The sequence below is a fragment of the Micropterus dolomieu genome, linkage group LG07 (assembly GCF_021292245.1).
Source record: "Micropterus dolomieu isolate WLL.071019.BEF.003 ecotype Adirondacks linkage group LG07, ASM2129224v1, whole genome shotgun sequence".
NCBI classification, from domain to species: domain Eukaryota; kingdom Metazoa; phylum Chordata; class Actinopteri; order Centrarchiformes; family Centrarchidae; genus Micropterus; species Micropterus dolomieu.
The window spans coordinates 26051048-26070749 of record NC_060156.1 but is presented as its reverse complement, the minus strand read 5'-3'; the positions used below and the strand labels follow the sequence as shown (position 1 = coordinate 26070749).

The window sequence follows — 19702 nt, the reverse complement described above, 5'->3', positions numbered from 1 at the left end:
TCAGGCCTATTGAAGGTCCCGGTTTGTTATTGTTATTGAATCCAAAGTGTAGATGTCTAAGTATGCAAGGGCACAAAAGGCTCAAAAGACATTAAACATCTCATGAATAGAAAATCAAAAAAAATGTCTTTAGTCTGCTTATTGGACAGGTTTTTATTTGTGAGACCTCAGTTCAAAATCACAAAATAGTCAATGAAAGTTATAGTAAAATATCGACATAGTAGGTTGCTTTGTTTTAACGTTTTAGATGAAGGTTAAATCATTCAGTGAAGCGCCTGAAGGACTGGACCGTAGGGCTGACAGCGCCCCAGTCTCCTGGCTTGCGGTATTCCCCCTTCTCGAGGAAGTACTGGCGTCCACGGTAGTTGGGGTGCTCGTAGAACACCCACCAGCCGTCGAAGACCTTACAGGAGTTGACCTCCCTCCAGCGGAACTTCTCCAGGAGGGAGGGACAGTCCTCTGTGGCCTCGAAGGCCTGGCCCCCGAAGTCTGCCTTCTCATACAGCTGCATCTTGTACTGGCTCCCACTGGTCTGGAAGGTGATTGGAGGAAGCGAGGGAGACGGTAGAGGTATGGGAGGAGATGAGAGGGGGTGAAAATGGAAGATAGGTGAAAAGAGGTAGCAGGTGGAGAGTAGTGAATGAAGGGTGGAGGCGGTAGTGCAGGGGGGTTAGGAAAGAATATGGAGGGGATGTGGGGTAAGAGAAAAGGGGAAGGGAGGATATATAGGGAGATGAGATTTGCACCTAACGAAAGGAGTATAAGTTTGTAGCGCCGCATATATAATTAGGCTCTCACAATAATATGAGCATCATGGTGAAGTAGCCTTTGTATAGATTATATACTCAGTGTTTCTGGCATGATCTACCAACATTAACACCAACTATTTTTTCCATGTATGTAATCAACCATCCCTCATTGTTTGCTCCCTGTTTCATGCCTCTATAAATATTTGAAACTGTACACATGCAACTTATACTAACTAGATCGATTTTTGTATGAAAGTGCTGTCCCCGAATCTGCCTGCAGGCTGTGGGTCACTTGGACCAAAGCCTGATCATACAAATAGACTCACCGAAGTATTGGTCTCCATTGACAAAGCCCTGCAGTCACCGGTCACAACACCATAGTGTGACCTGTCTGATGTGCCCTGTCAGTTTGTTTTACTCTCACTGTGTGTTAGTTCACCTAACTTCTGACTGTCTGAACCTGAAGTTCATTACCCACAAAGTCAGACCCCTCTGCTACACTGCTGAGAGAGGAAAAAAAAACCCCTACCAGGTCACAGTCACATTTGTACAGGTTAGCGGTTAATTAAGAGATCTGCACACAGTGTTCAGCACATTTAATAAAAGAGGTCAGACGGTCGGTTAGATCTCAGCATCAGCAGCAGATCACAGGCGATAGCTGACTTACAAAGTGGACCAGCTTGCAGGAGCTGAGGCGGTCGTTGAGGCCCATCCAGCGCTGGTACTCTGGGTACTCCCCCCGGGTCAGGACATATTGGTAGCCCATGTAGTTGGGCCTCTCGTACACCACCCAGGCCCCACTCTCCACCCGGATGGAGTTGCAGCGGCTCAAGTAGGCGTGGAAATCCGAGCAGTCGCTGTCGCACTCGTAGCGGCGGCCCTGGAAGTTCTTGTCCTCATAGAAGACAATCTGGGGGGACAACACATGGGAGTCTTAGCTCTCGTCATCTGCATTCGAGTCTAACCGGTGGTTCATCTTAGTCACTGTTTTGTCTCTCAAACTTTACAAAAAGCTTCTCTGATATTGGAAAGCATTGAATAGCATTCATTCTGTCAACAGACAGGGCAGCTTTAACCTCCAGCTTAACACCCAGTACTACAAAAAACCGGCCAGTCCAGTCAACAACACAGTTTGAAACTTGCCTCACTTGTAAATCAAAATAGGCCCAAACCACAATAATTCCTGCAGAGGCGGTTACATATACAGCCTTGTCTACAACTTAAACCCACACATTCATACTTGATCTACATGCCAGTGTTACCTGACTTTGTCCATGCCAGTCCCACTTTGTCTTAACTCACCCTGCCCATCTTGGATGTAGTGTGTGGGATAGCCTTGGTGATGGGTAAGCGATGATTCCCCTGAGGTCTCGATGCTGCACTGGCCCCTCACCAGTCCCTTTTTATATCCCCGTTTTCCCACGTTTATAAACAGCAACAGTGGAGGCAAACGGGGAACAATCGCTTTGTCATGAAAATGAGATCCAAAAATTGAGTCAGTGATTCTAGTGCTATTCAGTTTTTCCAGAAAAGCGAGGAAGGATTACGGCATAATGGCCGGGCATGGTAAGCGTCCATTGACCCCACTTCTCTACTGGCTGTGTCCAGTGCCCACCCCCCACCCCGCTCCGACTCTCGCACCATGTTACACATGCCAGCTCCACCAGCTTGCCCCCACCTGGTGAGCACCTCGTGACTTATTTCTGCCTTATGGATGAATCCAGATTGAGCAGTGTTCAGTCGTGGAAGAAGTACACAGAAACTTTATTAAAGTACAATTAGCAATACCACACTATAACGATACTCCATAAAAAGTAAAATTCCTCCATTCAAAATATCACTTAAAGAAAAGACAAATGTATTTTTTTTCTACAGTATTTCTTTCGGAAAAATGGGAATACTCAAGTAAAATTCAAGTAACTCAAAATTGTGGTACTTTGTACTAGCCACATTCCACCACTGGCAGTGTTGCATAACCACACATAAAGAAATAGTACTATTTGAAATTTAAATGTATTTTTATTAGTCAGATGAACTGAATTATGAATTGGTTCCTGTTATATCAAACTTGGAGCATATTTCTGTGTCCAAAAGGTCAAAACAAAACAATGAGGTGACCTGGTTTTATTCAAAACTTTTATTCATTTAAATTTTTTAACAATCGTAAACTATTTTGTGCTCTTCATATAGTAACTGCATAGAGGTGTGTGTGTTCAAATCAAAGGGTACGTTTTCTGACTATGCAACAGCCGCAAGGCATCGTACAGCTAATCACTATAATCGTGAAAATGAAGAGACATATACCAGCATTTTGAAATCTTTTACAGTAGTCTTCTCCAGTGTGTAGCAGCATTTTAACAGTACCTTTTTTTTTTTTTAATCAAATCCATATTCCTGTAAATTCCCATAACTAAGTGAAATACTGGCCTGTTTACATATGCAGAAGTTTTATTGTATTTTTATGTGTAATCTGTTTAAACTCAAAATCTAGCATGCTGTAATGACACAGGAAGCTAATGGGCTGATGTAATGAATGCCAAAAATAGTGCAGAGGCAGGGTAGATTTATGAAAAATAATCTTACTATCATGCTAAAATATACATATTCATACAGGTGATGTAATAGAAAAATAAACATACACGATTAAATATTTTTGAAATGTAGCCTCATTTGGCACATCAGTAAATCAACTATTTCGGTTGTACTTTGGAAATTAACAGTTAAGTCCTTGTTTAATCACAGAACAGAGCATTTGCTGCTGCACGTTCATGTTGTATATGTTCGGCACAGAGCAGTCACCAATGTCATAGCAAATATTTCCCTTTGACATCCTGTGAAAACCCCTACCATGTGAATAAGTGTGGCGAGAAATTCAACATGCTTGAAAGGTTCAGCCTCTGTAGAGCAATGTAGCTACAGGTATTGACATACCCTCTCTGTACATAAAATGTGTTAATAAGTCTGGACGGTGAAATCGCATACCTACAATAACTTGTTATATTCTCTCTTTCCCCCACAACAGGAAATGCTTGATTGCTATTTGTTATATTCTAATAACACAAAAAAATACTATGACCTGAGTGAGTAACTGTAAGAGCCCTAACACATCCTTACTATCCAAAGTGCAAAATGTATTTAGCTTTCGCCATCTTTGAATACACGTGTGTCAACTTCCCTTAACGTTTTCTTTTCTTTTTACAGAAAACAGCATGTAGTTTACATACATGGGCACAGTTTGGGAAGAAATGGTGAGAATCACTCCAGGCTGTACGAAAGAGACCCAAAGTGTTCACAGCAGTTCTCCAGGAACAAAGCAGCAACCACCACTGCTGCTATGAGTGTTCATACCAATCACAAGTGCTTTCAGTTTAAGAAAACAGGGTAATAAGTGGATTTCAGTTCTCAAACTGTATATTAATGCAGATTCTGAGAATAATTGCATTAAAGAGCTATTAATGCTTTGAGAACACATTTTAGGTCATTTCTGCATGACTGACTGGTCTGGTCATTGTCCCTCTTTAGCTGCACCTACTTTTTTTGACCAAAGTTAGATTTTCTGTCTCCGAAAAGATGACCCTTCAGCAGTAAACCCAAATCTAAGGTTTAAACTGTCCCTTCAAGCGCCTGAAGTGACATAACAGATCCTTAACCTGTGTATTTTTTTTTAAAGTCTATAGCTAACAATGTTGTTTTACAACATGCCAGCCCACTCCCTACTTGGCTTTGATGTGTTAAGGGCTTAGCTGCCTTGTCTTAAGAAGGAACTGTAAAGCAGCCCATACAAGCCTTCCACTCAAGAATGAGTAAAGTTGCTGTAAAAGCTGGATCAGAGACTCTCAGAGTAAGGTGTAAACAACCACAAACTGTCCAATAACACTTTCAGTTAGCATACTCCAAATGTCAGACCATATGTAGCCTGTCTGTGCATATTTTTGTGCTACCTTTATTTCCAGGTACATTTATCCTGCTGGTTAAGACCCAAACAAGACTAACCCAACAATTCAACAAGCCATAGGTGACTGTCCCACTGCCCGTCCAGTCCTTATATGTTTGGCATCATTATCTCGAAGCGTGTCTGTTGCAGGCCCGTCGGAGTCCTTTAAAGAGGCTATGGTGGGTGGGATAAGGCTGTCAAGTTCCTGCCTGTGCCCCTTCTCCAGAAGCCACTCGTGGAACTTGACCTCCACCAACTCCTGGAACTGCCGCTTCTGCTCTCTGGATGCACATAAAGGAGAAATCAGACAACAGAGGTGAACTACAGAGCGCGAAAAGGGCAGGATTTGGGAGAGATTGGTGTTAAAAAACTGTGTATATAGAAATCAAGTGAAGGATCAAGGGATGTTCCCCCTCATGAATAAGCATCCTATGATGAGTTCCCTGTGCTGTCAGTGAGACTGTAGAGCAGTGGTCAGCAATAGGCGGCCCGCCAGCAATAATATCTGTCCCATGGCCAGATGACTTTTGATAGCGGCAAAAAAATAAAAATCTCAGTCATGACAGCAAGTTACTCACATAATTACTTCCTTTTAAGTGATTGTCCCTACAAAATAAAAGCGTGAGAACATTATTGCAGCTGTACTTTATGTTGGGTTAAACTGAGAGCTTTTACTTTGAAAAGTTCTGAAGGAAATTCAAAAAAGTCTTTGGCTTGCTTGACACACCTCTGACAAAGCTGTCAGAAAACGGGAGAACGGATTCCATTGAATGAGAAAAGCAGGAATTTCCTCTGACTGGGGAAATGAAAATAAGCATCCATAGGTTGATGTGGACCAATCAGCGTGACGCACACACACTCCTTCCTGCACATGCTTAATTGTGAACATGTAAAACAACCTCTTCGTAATCAATTTGCTAAAAAGGGAGGGGAAAAAAAAAAATTCCTAGCAGCAAGTGGGGATTGAATACACAACATTTTGAGCAGGAAACCTGTGCACTACTGACTGAGCTACCCAGGCACACAGTAATAGCTGGATTATAAATGATCAATTCATCAATTGACTATGTTCTGGCCCACCATCTAATGACTTGAAAAAAAATTGGCCTGATGCCAGACTTATTTGCCAACCCTCTGCCGTAGAGTCTCTCGAGCAAGTTCTCTGACACCATGCCATTACTGCACTGAACATAATATCTCACCAGCTGAGTGGTTAACCCACATCCTTATTGATCTTTGGAATGGCAGTTATAACTCTCCGCTGATTAAAATGGCCTGCTGGATAATGGAATAACTAAGCTTATTTTTGCACATACAGTGCCATTGTTCAATTGCAATTATTAGAAGTATTCCACAATTGATATTGTTGTTAGGAGGGCCTGATTTGTCACTCACTTGTTCAGCCGGGCCTCCATCACAGTCTTCTGCCAGTTTTGTATCCTCTTCTGCTTTTCATCAAGTGCTGCCTGATATGGAGGGGGCAATCCCCCTGGCACCTCACATGTGTCGCCCTCCATCTCGAAAGGCACCACAAGTGTGTGAAACTCAGCCGGGGGCAGCAGGCGGTAGCAGGCAGGGTCTGGGTTGGATGATGCATTGAGTGAGGGGTTTACAATGCCCTCAGTCCCCAGAAACAAGGGTCGATCCCAGGCATTGGGGACTACGGCCAGCCCCACACTGGCCATATGATCCTCCAGGGAGGGGTAGAAAGTGTGGAAAGGCCCCAGTGTAATGTCTGTGTTTCCAGGTAGGAGCAAAGGGCGGGTGGGTGTCAAAGCGTGGATTGTGCAACACAAGGAGGCTCCGATAGCGATCCTGCCGGCCACACACACCACACGCAGGTTCTGGCAGCTGTGGATGTGGACGCTGGTCTCGACAGGACCAAGAACCACTGTGCTGTCGCGGCATTTGTCCACACTGACTGATCTGAGGGAGTACACAGACAAAAACAAAAACCACGTCAGATGAACTATGTCCCAAAAAGTCTATAAAACAACCCATATTAATGGCAGTGAACCTTACCTGAGAGGCGAGAGAAGGTATATGAAGGCATCTGAGCATCTGTGGATTTTGATGTTGGCACCGGTCAGCTTGTCTGAGGTTTTAGCCAGGGTCTGTTTGAAGACTTGCGACATCAGCACCATCTTACTGCCAGGTGGAGCCATGTGGGTGTTTCTTGCTATTTTGGCTCTCTTCATCGAGCCCTCCACTAGAAAGCACAAACAAAGAGATTGCAGACATTTAGGTAGATGAAGAGTGATGACTGTAAAGAAGCATTTAGGTTTTTAAGAAACTGTATTACAAAACCTACTCCAGGAGATTTTAGAGTACCTTGTTGAGCCCAGGCGAGTTTCTTGCCTGAGCGCAGACAGGCAGACATCCCAAAGGGGTTAAGTGTGAGGCAGTGCTGGAGACACGAGAGCAGCTTGTGCAGGGGGAAGGAGCGGCTGAGTGTGGAGTAGCCAGCTTGTGTCTGGAGTGGACCTTTGGTCAACAGCCTGTGGACAGGCTGAACAGCTCTGCCATGGCAAACCAAGCCCTCCAAGAGCAGGCCCAAGCTCCGCACAGCCTCCAAGGATATCTGGCAAAACACAACTTTAAATATCAACTACAATGCAGCATAAGATGTGAAGGGTAATTTCTTTTTGAGGTTCATTTCTGTCAAAAAGCACAGATTTTATCTGCAGAACATACAGTACCTATTCTGTAAGCAAAGATTAAAAAGTAATATGTGTTAGATGTCACTCCCTAAAGGGGTTCTTATAGTAAAGAATACCACCACCTTACATCTTAAAGCTGCAATAAATTATTTATTTGGGCCACTTTGGAGCAGCAGAAAGAAGTTATTTTAAGTTGATATTGGGAGAAAACAGTTTATTCAGACTTCCAGTTACTGAGCAAAATGACCCATCATCTGGAGTTGTTTGTGTCACCTGATTAATGTAAATTCATTATTCACTCTCTTTTATCCATTTTTGGTCTATACCAACTCTAGAGGGAAATATCTGGCTCTTCAGCTGCTAATGCTCCACTACATTCACCGGCTAGTTTGTAACTGTGTCTGTGTGCGGTTTGCTGCTGAGCAGGTGTACAGTGGGTATTTTATGACTTTTTCTCTGAAAACGATGCGATGAGAGCTGTGACACCTTTCACATTGCCACTTGTTGTTATTATGAAAATATTGATTATAGCTGCTCTAGGTTTGTTGCTGGAAAGTAACGCAGGATGTGTTCTGACTGTCCACAGACCTGGCAATCTCTAAGGGCTTGTCCAGATTGTGAAAGTTGTCCCGGCTCCACCAGCAGCTCCAGAATCTCAGCTAGATGGATTTGCACAAATGACAGTTGGGCCTGATCATCCCAGTTCTGGAGAAACCAAACAAACAACAAACAAAAACAGGACTGAGTGGCACATCAGGAAGAACTGAGAGATGACAATAACATTTGAGCTTTAAATTTTATCATGTTGATGTTTTGCAATGGACAACAAGTAGAAATCAGAATTACAGAATCTTGCAAAACATGCAATACTGTTATCAGTCTGTCTTTTGTCCTTTACAGTAACAAGGACCTTGTTCTGAGAGCTAGTCTTTGCTTCTCGGTCTGATGGAGAGGGCGAGCGAGTTCGATGACTGGGCCACTCTTCACCGATTAGAGAGTTGCGAAGGGAAACACGGTTCAGCTGCTGGATGTAGAGGAAGAGGAGGAACTGCAGTGTGTTCACAGACAACTGGAGCAAAAAGAAGAAAAAGAAACAAGGGGTGCATATCAATGTGTAGCTCCTACTGGAATTTGAGAGCATGTAACATTAATCTCGGTCTGGAGCAAAACACAACAATACAATGAGCAGCACACCCTCATGAATAAGACATGATACAAGAAAGTTGTCTGACACGTTGAGATGGTATTACATTCTTCAGTAGGTGGAGCCATTTGCACCACGCCTGTTTTTTTCACCTTGTTCCTTTGTTCGTCCAGCTCACTTTTGGAAGAGCACTGAGAAAGACACTCTGCCCACTCTAGCCTCTCCTCTGGAGTGTGGCCTATAAGGAGGTCAAAGGTCTCAAAGTAGAGCCACGCGAGGTCTTCTGGAAGCTGTAGCTTTCCACAGGCAATATGCCTCCACATGGGCCAGCCCAAAATGGGGAAGCAGCCATCCCGTGTTCGCACATAGATCGCCATCTTGCGAAGATAGTGCAGGCTGAGCTTGGAGGGGGGAGCCACCTGCAATGGCATTAACTTGTTATTTTAGAACATTTGAATCTGCTAGGTAATATCAATACATTTAATAATATTCACCTGCAGGGCACCCATTAAGAAGGGCTCCATGCGTGGCCATATTCTCACACTGTCTGCCTCCATGTCTGAAGAGAATACAAAAAAGTTGTTGGACACATGATACACTGGTATGCAACACAGTATAAAAGATCAATGTAAGCAAGAACAGTACACTTTGTCTACTGAAAGCCAAGTCTTTTCAATCACAGTGCAATTATTGTATTATATTTCTGAACACTAAATTTAGAGATGAACTGAGGGGAGGAGCTGCGAGCCAGTTGTAGCCAGGCTTACAAATCACTTTGAAAAGAAGTGTGACTGCATTTCTTAAGGAAGGTTAAAAAGGCTTAATTCCCATGCCTGGTTCTTGTCAGCTTTTACAGAGCAATAAAAAGTATCCTCACTAGCATGGGACCGGAGGGCTCTGCAGCAGGTGATTAAAACTGCTCAGAAGATCATCGGTACCCATCTCCCAAGGAGCGTCACTGATAACGCTGAGGTAACAATAGGGCTAGGCAATAAAACAATAATGATAATTATCGCAATATAATTTTCCTCAATAACAATATAATAAATGTTCTATATATTGTCAATTTGAATCACAAACAACTTAGCACCTAATTGTTCTATTAAAATATTTATTTTTGTTGAAAAAAACCCCCTCAGAATTGTGAAGTGATCCACTGTTTGGCATCAAGTGTTTGTCACATTCTGACCCTAAAGAAAAATTTAACCACATAATTAACCATCTGGTTTTCAATTTTCATTCAAGAGCAAAAATCTGCCTTTAAACTTGAAAGAAATAATGATTTGACATATATCGTGATAAATTTTTTATTTTATATATTTCAGTTTTTATCTTGATAACATTTTTGGCCATATCACCCAGCCCTAGGTAACAATAATAATAATAATAATAATAATAATAATAATAATAATAATAATAATAAGTCATTTAGCTGACGCTTTTATCCAAAGCGACTTACAATTAGTAGGTCAGAGGTTTCACGCCTCTGGAACAACTGGGGTTAAGTGTCTTGCTCAGGGACACATTGATGATGTTGCAGTGGGAATCGACACCCGGTCTCCCACACTAGAGGAATGTGTCTTATCCACTGCACCAGAGCCTGCATTGTCCATAGAATCTTAAAGGACAGTAACTCCTTCAGCCACAGCCTTTTGGGAAGAGATGCCGCACCACCACACTGCAAAGCAGTGTTTTTTCTCAGGACCATTATAATCGTATGGTATGGGGCACAAGACCTACTTACTTAAACAGAGGAAGAGCATTCCTCAAAAAGACACCCAGTTTGCTTATGACTTTTGGTTTTTGGTCACTTTACTTTCATCTAACACGGTGGAAAAACATCTCCTGTGACGCTCCCATGACAACTTGCAACCAGGCTGCTCAAGTCATCAACACCTGACTCTGCATTAAAACATCAAGTGGCTGACTCTTAGCTAAAGCTAATCAAGTCAGACAGCAAATCAATAAGCACAACACTCACTTCTTCTTCTTGTGCTGAAACGTGAAAGGCAGCTTGATAGCTGGAAGAATGAGTGAAAGTTTACTTCACCAAACCAAACTATGGCTCTCCTGCTAACTTAGCTACAGTTAGCTCACAATGCTAATAAGGCAGAGGAGACAAGTCTTTACTCTTACTTTCAGCCTTTGTCTTCGTCCTGACAACTTGAAGTTCCCTCTCGACAGGTCGAGTCACTCATACGTGTAAAGGTGAGGCCTGTTGTTGCGATTAGAAGCAGATAAAGTCAGAAACACATCCGCGGTTCTTTACTTGGCGCCCTCTCTCCTCCTCTCCGCCGAACCGACATCTGTTGCGCGCAGTTCTCGGGGACGCGCTTTAGCACCGCGCTGACTGCTGTTTTCACACTTGAAAAGTGCTATTTTTACTGTTATTTAACTAATTTATTCATTCTTGAACACTTTGGAGCAACCCGTTACACATTGAAGCAACGGAAGCTATATTCAAATTAAGGATGAGAGGTGTTTCTTTAACGGGGGGCGGAGTTTTTGACCTGAGAGGCGGATTCGCCGACGTCCAGAGGGTGGTGCTTTCTCTGACAGGAGGAAGAAGGCTTGTGACTGGCAGCGGCTTCTCCAACCCTCAAAAGCCGGCTGTTCTTTTGCTACTTCCTTTATAAAACAACGGGGGATCTATGGCTGCGAAAGGGATGAATCTCTGCTACGTGTGCTGCCTGCTCCTTTACGTTATCGCGGCGGTGCTTGCGGGGTGAGTTGTGCCCGGAGAATGGCGCGTTGCACGGCCGTGAAGCAGCATCGCCGGGGCGGTACACATGTTCCACTGTGATTGGTCCAGAGCGGTGTGAAGAGGACAGGATGACACACTGAGCTAATTTGCTAATAAGTGTTTCATTGTGTTCAAATTAGAAATGTGACGGCCTGGTTTTGGAGGAGAAGCTAGCTTAATTAGCCAGAAGCTAGCCTTCACACAAGGGAAACTAAACCGGCTAACACAGCGGTGTTATCAAGCTACAGCGTTTCCTGCCTCTTCCCATGTGCCTCTGTTTTAGTATATAACCTCTGTTACCTCCACTCTCTCTCTCTCGCAGGCGAGATTTCTATGCAATCCTAGGGGTGAGCAAGACTGCATCGATCAGGGACATCAAGAAGGCCTACAGAAAGCTGGCTCTCCAGCTACACCCCGACAGAAACCAGGATGACCCAAAAGCTCAGGACAAATTTGCAGACTTGGGAGCAGCTTATGAGGTTGGTGTAAAGCTATTGTTGTGTGACTGAAGTGGTGGATAAGGGAAGAGGGGCACGGTGAACTTATTTAGCCGCAAATATGGCTGTATTTTAACTTTCAGGACACAGTAACGTAGGTTTTGTTCTTGAATGTGGCTCCGACACAAAGTCTCTTTTTACGCTTAGCTATTTGGTTGTTGTGTGAAACGCAACGTTCCGTGTGATTGGTCGACTAGACCGTGTGGCTGCATCTGATTGGCTGTTACGCAGCACAGCTGGCACTCAGGAAACCCAGACGTGGATGAGTGGGAGTGGATTCAGATGAGCAGGTGTTTCCTTATCGCCTTTTCTCATTGCTCCTTTATTTATTTACACTCACTGGCCATTTTATTAGGTAAACCTTGCTAGTTCTCGGTTGGACCCGTTTTGCCTTCAGAACTGCATTGATTCTTTGAGGCATACTTTCAACAAGGTGTTGGAAACATTCCTCAGAGACTTTGGTCCATATTGACATGATAGCATCGTGCTGCAGATTTGTCAGCTGCACATCCATGATACGAATCACCCGTTCCACCACATCCCAAAGGTGCTCTATTGGATTGAGATCTGGTGACTGTGGAGGCCACTGGAGTACAGTGAACTCACTGTCATGTTCAAGAAACCAGTTTGAGATGATTTGAGCTCTGTGACATGGTGCATTGTCCTGCTGGAAGTAGCCATAAGCAGATGGGTACATTGTGGTCATAAAGGGATGGACATGGTCAGCAACAATACTCTAGTAGGCTGTAGTATTTAAACAATGCTCAGTTGTACAAAGGGGCCCAAAGTTTCCAAGAAAGTATCCCCCACACCATTACACCACTACTAGCCTGAACCGTTAATACAAGGCAGGATGGATCCATGCTTTCATGTTGTTTATGCCAATTTCTGACCCTACCATCTGAACGTTGCAGCTGAAATTGAGACTCATCAGACCAGGCAATGTTTTTACAATCTTATATTGTCCAATTTTGGTGAGCCTGTGTGAATTGTAGCCTCAGTTTCCAGTTCTTAGCTGACAGGAGTGGCCTTCTGTGGTCTTCTGCTGCTGTAGCCCATCTGCTTGAAGATGGGCTACAGCAGCAGATTGTATTCTGCATACCTTCGTTGTAACAACTTATTTGAGTCACTGTTGCCTTTCTATCATCTCGAACCAGTCTGCCCATTCTATATATAAATATATATAAATACTCAGAGCAGCCCGTCTGGCTCCGACAACCATCGTAACGTTCAAAGTCACTTAAATCCCCTTTCTTCCCCGATCTGATATTCAAGTTCTGTTGAGCCTCTGTGAAACAGCTGTTTAATGTGTTTGAGGATGTGTTTTGTAATATTGTTGTATTGGGTTACATTTCTTTGAATGGTGTTTCTGTTATTGGTTACACACACTGTATGAAATAGGAAAACAGTGTAGGATTTGGTCGTTCTGTGACTGACAGGTTGTTTTTATTTGTAGGTGCTCTCAGACGAGGAGAAAAGGAAACAGTATGACGCGTACGGAGAAGATGGACTCAAAGAGGGTCACCACGCCTCACACAACGATATCTTCTCCAGGTTGGTTTCAGATGTGTATATGTGAGGTCATCAAGGTCAACTCAGAGGGTCACTCCACCCAAAAGGCAAAACAAAAGAAATACTCGCTTGATCCTAGGACTGTCCAGCCATGCAGAACATTTGTCCATCTTTTCTTCCTCCACCCAGATACAGTTGAGGTGAAAAGAATTTAGTTTGTGGAGCTCACAGCGTTACATTTAAAAACAGCACTGTGTCTTTGCGGATAATCTACAGACCTCACTGTGAACAGTTTACAAAGGCGCAGAGATTTAATTCATAGCAAAACTTTTGAGATTTTCTTCTAGAGATTATCAACAGTGATGTGTCACACTAACTGTGTCCCATTCGCCTCTATTGTATTGGGATGGTAGAGTAACCAAAACTAGATGGAGATAATGCTAGATCACACTAGTGATAACTGAAAATGGGGTAAACCAACCTGTCTTTCTGGGTTATTTGCATTACATTGTAGCCAAGTGTTTTTAAAACTGTTTAGAGATGATAATAATAGTTCACTGATGCTAGTCACACTCTCCCCTGTCCCACCCTGTCCTCCTCCTTTTGTAGCTTCTTCGGTGACTTTGGGTTCATGTTTGGAGGCAACAGACAGCAACAGGACAGGAACATCCCCAGAGGAAATGACATCATACTAGACTTGGAGGTCACGCTTGAAGAGGTGTACTCTGGGAACTTTGTTGAGGTAAATGAACAACCTGCACTCACATGTTTTTAAGTTTGTAACCTGATGTGGAATTGGTTACAACTGTGAGTTTGAATGAAAGACTTTGATTTCATAAAGTTGTCTATTAACTGAAAAATGTGCTGATTCATCGTCTGATTTACACCCTGACAATTTACTTACTTTTTGTTAAATCATCTTTTCTAAAACTTGCTTTGTTGCACAGGTTGTGCGGAACAAGCCTGTAGCCAAAGAAGCCCCCGGCAAGAGGAAGTGTAACTGCAGACAAGAGATGAGGACGACGCAGCTCGGACCTGGCCGCTTCCAGATGACCCAGGAGATGGTGTGCGATGAGTGTCCCAATGTAAAGTAAGTCATTGCTTGTGGTAAAACTCCTACTGTTGTTGCCATCCTCAATAAAGCCAGGAACTCCTGTCAGCAACGTAACAGTAGCGCAGTTCAGTTAAGCCTCCAAAATGACCATTAACATGTGTTAATTCAAAATTATGGTTAGTTTGGAAGATATAGTTTGTTGTGCTGTTGAATTATATCCCGAAAGGTGTTTCTATTTTGTCCACCCCTTTTATATCAATGAGGGCAAGCTGAAAACAGAAACACCTCTCTTTATAATTCAACAGCAACACAATGACAGCCTGATCAAACAGTTGAATCAATACGTCTCTGAAACAGTAAACGTTATGACCTTCATGAAGGAGGATTTATTGTAGGACTTTTGTATTGGACTGCATTAGTTTTGGTGAGGTGTCTGTAATAAACTGGCAACTGAGTGTACGTCAGACGTGTAATAACATTTAAGAATTTAAAAACCCAATGTCACGAGATGTTTTTTTTCTATTATCTAATCTTAACCACAGGCTGGTAAATGAGGAGCGAACCTTGGAGGTAGAAATTGAACAGGGAGTGAGAGATGAAATGGAGTACCCTTTCATTGGAGAAGGTAAATCCAAGTGAAGTTTGATTATTTTTGTTTTTCAAGTGTTACCTGTTGCTAACGTCTTTTATGTGACCACAGGAGAACCTCACATCGACGGCGAACCTGGAGATCTACGTTTCCGCATCAAAGTGTTGAAGTATGAAAAACCTGTTTTTCCTGTGTGCCTGTGGTTTGCAATACAACACTATCGCAGATATTAGATTAGTGACAACTAGAACATGATATGGCGATGCATTGTTTTGTTTTTTTTCTTTTTAGACATCCTGTGTTTGAACGCAGAGGAGATGACCTGTACACCAACGTCACCATCTCTCTGGTGGAGGCATTAGTCGGCTTTGAAATGGACATCGTACATTTGGATGGACACAAGGTTCTGTACATACTTGGTATTTTTTACAGAGCTGTCTTCATTTTTTTTTTTTCAGAACTCAGACTATTAAAAGTAGGGAACAGACTTTCGTGGTCTGTATGTCCCAGTTAAATTGAATGGTTGCATGTGTCTTTGCCTGACAGGTCCATATCGAGAGAGATAAGATCACTAAGCCTGGTGCTCGAATGTGGAAGAAAGGAGAGGGCCTGCCAAACTTTGACAATATCAACATCCGAGGTTCCCTCATCATCACCTTCGATGTGGAGTTTCCTCAGACACAGCTGGATGAACAGCAGAAAGATGGTGAGAAGGGAGTGTTAAAGGACGTGCTGTGACATTGGTCCATTGGGGACAATTTACTGAAAGGACAAGTGACTTTACTTCGTGACTTACCTTAGGAAACTCCAACGGTTTGAGAGACGGGCAGAAGCCATTAGTTGCATTGTCATATTTAAAATGTAAGCTGCAGTGATTGTTGCTGACTCATACTAGGGACTAAAAGTCAGGATACTTTGTAGTCCACTGTTTCACCAACTGTCATGGAAGTACATTGTTAAATTGCTGGACTAATAATTTAATGTTGCAAATAGTCTTATTTTTAAAAGTATTCTCTTAAATAACAGGCTGTAGTATTGGCGTTTTAAAAGGATGAAGCAATGGGTTGTTTTTCAAGTCATTAATTTAAATACTGATTTATATTTTAATATTATTAAGTAGTTTCCCAAAGATAAATGGCAAAAAATATAGGCTCTAGCTTCTCAAATGATAGTATTTGGTGCTTTTCTCTGACTACTATCATAAATTAAATCTATTTTTCATTAAAAAGATTCATTAATAATGATCACATTCATTAGTTTCAGCCATATATTATGGCATGGTATTATTGTAATTGTCCATCCATCCAGCTTTTCATGCTGTGACATACGCTATGTAAAAATATTAATGGATAATGTTGGTATTTTTAAACCTGAACCCTATTTTCTCATATTTTGGGGTCAAAAAGACTAGTAGGTAGGGCTGGGCAACAAAAGAATAATGAAAATGATCACAATATAATTTTCCTCAGTGACAATATAACAAATGTTCAATATATCGTCAATAAATGTTTGTTTTAATTCATTTGGATCATGAACAAATTAGAACTTAAACTTAACTTTTTATTAAGATATTTATTTGTTGAGGAAAAGGGACTGAAAAAAGATTTACTAATCATATTTTTTGATAAAAGATTTTTCATCATCAGAATAGTTTTGAATGTTCTACTTCAGATTTGTGAAGTGATCCACTGTTTGGCATCAAGTGTTTGTTCTGACCATAAATAATTGTTTAAAACCACAATTAAACATCGGGTTTCTTCAAGTTTTACTCAGGAGCAAAAATCTGCCTTTAAACTTGAAAGAAATAATGATGTAACATTTATTGTGATAATTATCAATTTTAGAATTTTTTTTTTTTTTATCGTGATAACATTTTTGGCTACATAGACCAGCTCTACTAGTAGGTACAAAAAGTTTTTAAATCTGTGCAGTAGATTGCTTCAGTTGCAAACCAGTTGCAGTGGCTGCAACGTATCCCTTCAGGGCAATTGTAATCATCAGAATTATGTCTATAAAAAGTGCTTTTGCTTTTTCACAAGGACAGTGCTACTTTTTGTGGACTTTGATGGGCGCAATTGCCCCGAAAAGAATACGTTGCAGCCAGGTCGTGGCTGCCAGCTGAAGCATCTACTAACATATGTGAGACATTTGCGTGTAGAATATTTTTGTGACATGGTCAGCTTTGATATATATGACAGATATGTTGCTGTTGTTAACGGTTATTATTCTGTCGTTGCAGGTATTCGGAGCCTTCTGAAGCAGGGCTCTGTACAGAAGATTTACAATGGACTACAAGGATACTAACGCACATACAGACACAGCCTGGACTGAGTTATCTCCCACACAAATACACACACATTCACATATCTTCAATCAACAGGACGGTGCTCTGTCATTCTGGCCAGGGCGTATTTATTATTTTCAGATCGTTCTCAGGATGGCTTGAATCCAATTAGTTTTTATTTTTTAATGTTCAGATTGACAGAAGTGGCACAATTGCAGATGTTTTATTTGAAGTGTATAAAATGGACATAATGCTATGTCTTTATTGTACTTTTTTTTTTTTTTTTTTTTGTCCTAACAACATTTTACTGTAAAAAGGCCCTTTTTTGTTTATTTAAAAAATCTAATTCACTTGTTTCTGTCTGTTTGGGTGTTATGATCAAACAAACACTGTCTACTAATGTGTCAGCCACTATACCTTTCTGGAGAAGACACTTTGGTTCAGCCCTCTACATCTGCTAAAGGATGAGCCACTGACAAACTGGATATCTGAAGAAGAAGGAAAATCCCCTACCAATTTTCAACTTGTGCAAGACCAGAAGTTGCTTCATTTTGTCCTTTTAGTTAATTAGTTTTATGAATGTAACAGCTTTAGCTGTTGAGGGATGAAATGGTTGGTTGGTGTTTTTTTTTGTTCTGGTCTGATTCCTGTTCAATAATACTTTGTAAATAGGGAAGAACAAAGCTCATCTGTTGTGTTTTAGCTTTCCTAATTTATGTTGCCTCTTTCTTGTCTGTTTGCATTTTAAAAGTTGCAACGGAAGAACTGTCGCCATTGCACAACTCCAAAGTTCGCTGTGAGAAGAGTTGACCTCTTAAATTAAACAGTGAAGCTTTATTATAATGGAGAAATGGGGTGAGTTTGCACAGTAGAAAGGTTTTGTTCCAGACACCTCTGACACTCACACTGTCCGGGCTGAACACTTCCACCTCAAAGGGACTTCAGACCATGAAGGATCAGCATCCCTGTCGGACATTTTTTTGTTCCTGACTGGAAACAGTTTGGTTTATAATGTGGTTTTAGACTTCACCTTCTCTCTGTTTTTACTAGTGTCTGCAACGCTGCCTCCCAATTTTATGAGCGTGTCATGGCCTTAAATGTGACTTCATTGGCCGTTTTTACTGGGTGATCTAGGGGATAATGTACTTTTGACCGACGCTATGAATAAAGATTTCTACAAATTCTGATGAAATGAGATGTCATACCGTAAATGTACCAGCAGATGACACCAGAGTGTTTTTAATGGCCATTGGTGAGTAACCCTGACCTCTAAAAAGGAGTCATAAAGCTGCAGTCTGTGGGGTGAGACAGGCCAGGGACTTTACTTGCCATGAATTAACCCTGAATTTCGCCTTTAAGGTAGTACAATATGGCTACGATTAAATGAAGCCATTGGAGAAAGAACTGCTTGAGATGTCAAACTTAGAGAAAGCCAGTCCTTCGTGTGAGAGAAGGCTGTGCCACAAGTACATCAGGTGTTCCTCACTGGCATTGGGGAACAGGTTTGTTTGTGATTTGAATAACTCTACCTACAAATCATAGGCTATATGTTTGTTGAAAGAACTTAATATTTTCCATTTGTTTAATTGATTCATAACAATCAGTAAATGTATGTAAGGTTAACAACATAAAGCTTCTTTGTTTGACTTGTCTATATGAGGGAAAATTACTTGATCTTTAATCAAGTTGAAAACCTGCCTCTGTAAGTGTGTGCTCATGTTTCTCAGGATCAATTGTTAGACCTTCAAAGTGAGATTTTTTTTCAAAGGGCTGTTTTAAGGTTAGTAGATTTTTTGATAGGCTAAGATATTTACATTTATTCATTTAGCTGACGCTTTTATCCAAAGCGACTTACAATTGCCATATATGTCAGAAGTAGCATTCCTCTGGAGCAACTATAGGGGTTTAGTGTCTTGCTCAGGGACACAATTGTGGATGTTGCAGTGTGGAATTGAACCCGGGTCTCACACCCATTATATACATGTATAATGTAATGTAATATGATACAATATATGCAGTATTGACGCTAACACCTTCATTCATTAATTATTTTGACCACCTGGGGGCAGTACAATAAACAGTGACTATATGGAGCATTTAAATCACTATTTACACGTCCAGCAGAAGCAGAGAAACATCATTTGGAATCAAGTTTCTGGCCACCTGACCGATATGAGATCAATATTCACTCTTCTTTTAGCTCTGCTATGGTCTCCGATAACTACTGAGGGGAATATTTAACTGTGATGATACAACACTCCCAGAGAGTGAACTGAAACAATAAAGTTGAGGGCCATAAAACCAAACCAGTTTGTCAAACTCTATGGGTTTGGCACTTTTTGTGACTCCTTTCACATTAGCTACACATACTAATTTTCACTAAAATAACAACACTGTTAGCTGTCTACCCAGATCCAAACAAGAGACAAAGTTAGCGACTAGCTGGTATTGGAACATTTGACAGTATAAAAATATTGGTCTGGTCGTCTCTGCACATTAGCTTCACAACAGCAACTGCAGGGACAACTTGCCAACG

The 19702-nt window shown here is 41.6% G+C and overlaps 4 protein-coding genes across 4 annotated transcripts in view; 2 read left to right on the top strand and 2 right to left on the bottom strand.

Annotated features, from left to right (window-relative positions):
• lcmt2 (leucine carboxyl methyltransferase 2) overlaps positions 1–647 on the top strand; it is an 8101-nt gene extending 7454 nt beyond the window's left edge. The window contains exon 15 of the transcript XR_006825622.1: positions 16–647. The gene's annotated coding sequence lies outside the window, so the exon portion shown is untranslated. The remainder of the gene's footprint in view (positions 1–15) is intronic.
• Positions 156–2361, bottom strand: LOC123973441 (gamma-crystallin S-like). Its single transcript, XM_046053469.1, has 3 exons — positions 2052–2361; positions 1417–1659; positions 156–532 (listed from the first exon to the last, which is right to left on the bottom strand). Exons 1-3 carry the CDS (start codon positions 2058–2060, stop codon positions 260–262), a joined length of 525 nt encoding a protein of 174 aa, XP_045909425.1. The 5' UTR covers positions 2061–2361; the 3' UTR covers positions 156–259.
• A 507-nt stretch (positions 2362–2868) lies between these two features.
• tbccd1 (TBCC domain containing 1) lies at positions 2869–10955 on the bottom strand. Its single transcript, XM_046053461.1, has 9 exons — positions 10624–10955; positions 8982–9046; positions 8640–8906; positions 8254–8412; positions 7932–8048; positions 7015–7264; positions 6706–6892; positions 6079–6609; positions 2869–4964 (listed from the first exon to the last, which is right to left on the bottom strand). The coding sequence occupies exons 2-9, from the start codon at positions 9042–9044 to the stop codon at positions 4751–4753; spliced, it is 1788 nt and encodes a 595-aa protein (XP_045909417.1). The 5' UTR covers positions 9045–9046; positions 10624–10955; the 3' UTR covers positions 2869–4750.
• On the top strand, positions 10917–18358 carry dnajb11 (DnaJ heat shock protein family (Hsp40) member B11). The gene is made up of 10 exons (XM_046053465.1): positions 10917–11212; positions 11553–11709; positions 13184–13281; positions 13849–13981; positions 14187–14329; positions 14836–14918; positions 14994–15051; positions 15174–15285; positions 15429–15588; positions 17122–18358. Exons 1-10 carry the CDS (start codon positions 11139–11141, stop codon positions 17184–17186), a joined length of 1083 nt encoding a protein of 360 aa, XP_045909421.1. The 5' UTR covers positions 10917–11138; the 3' UTR covers positions 17187–18358.
• The last annotated feature ends 1344 nt before the right edge of the window (positions 18359–19702 follow it).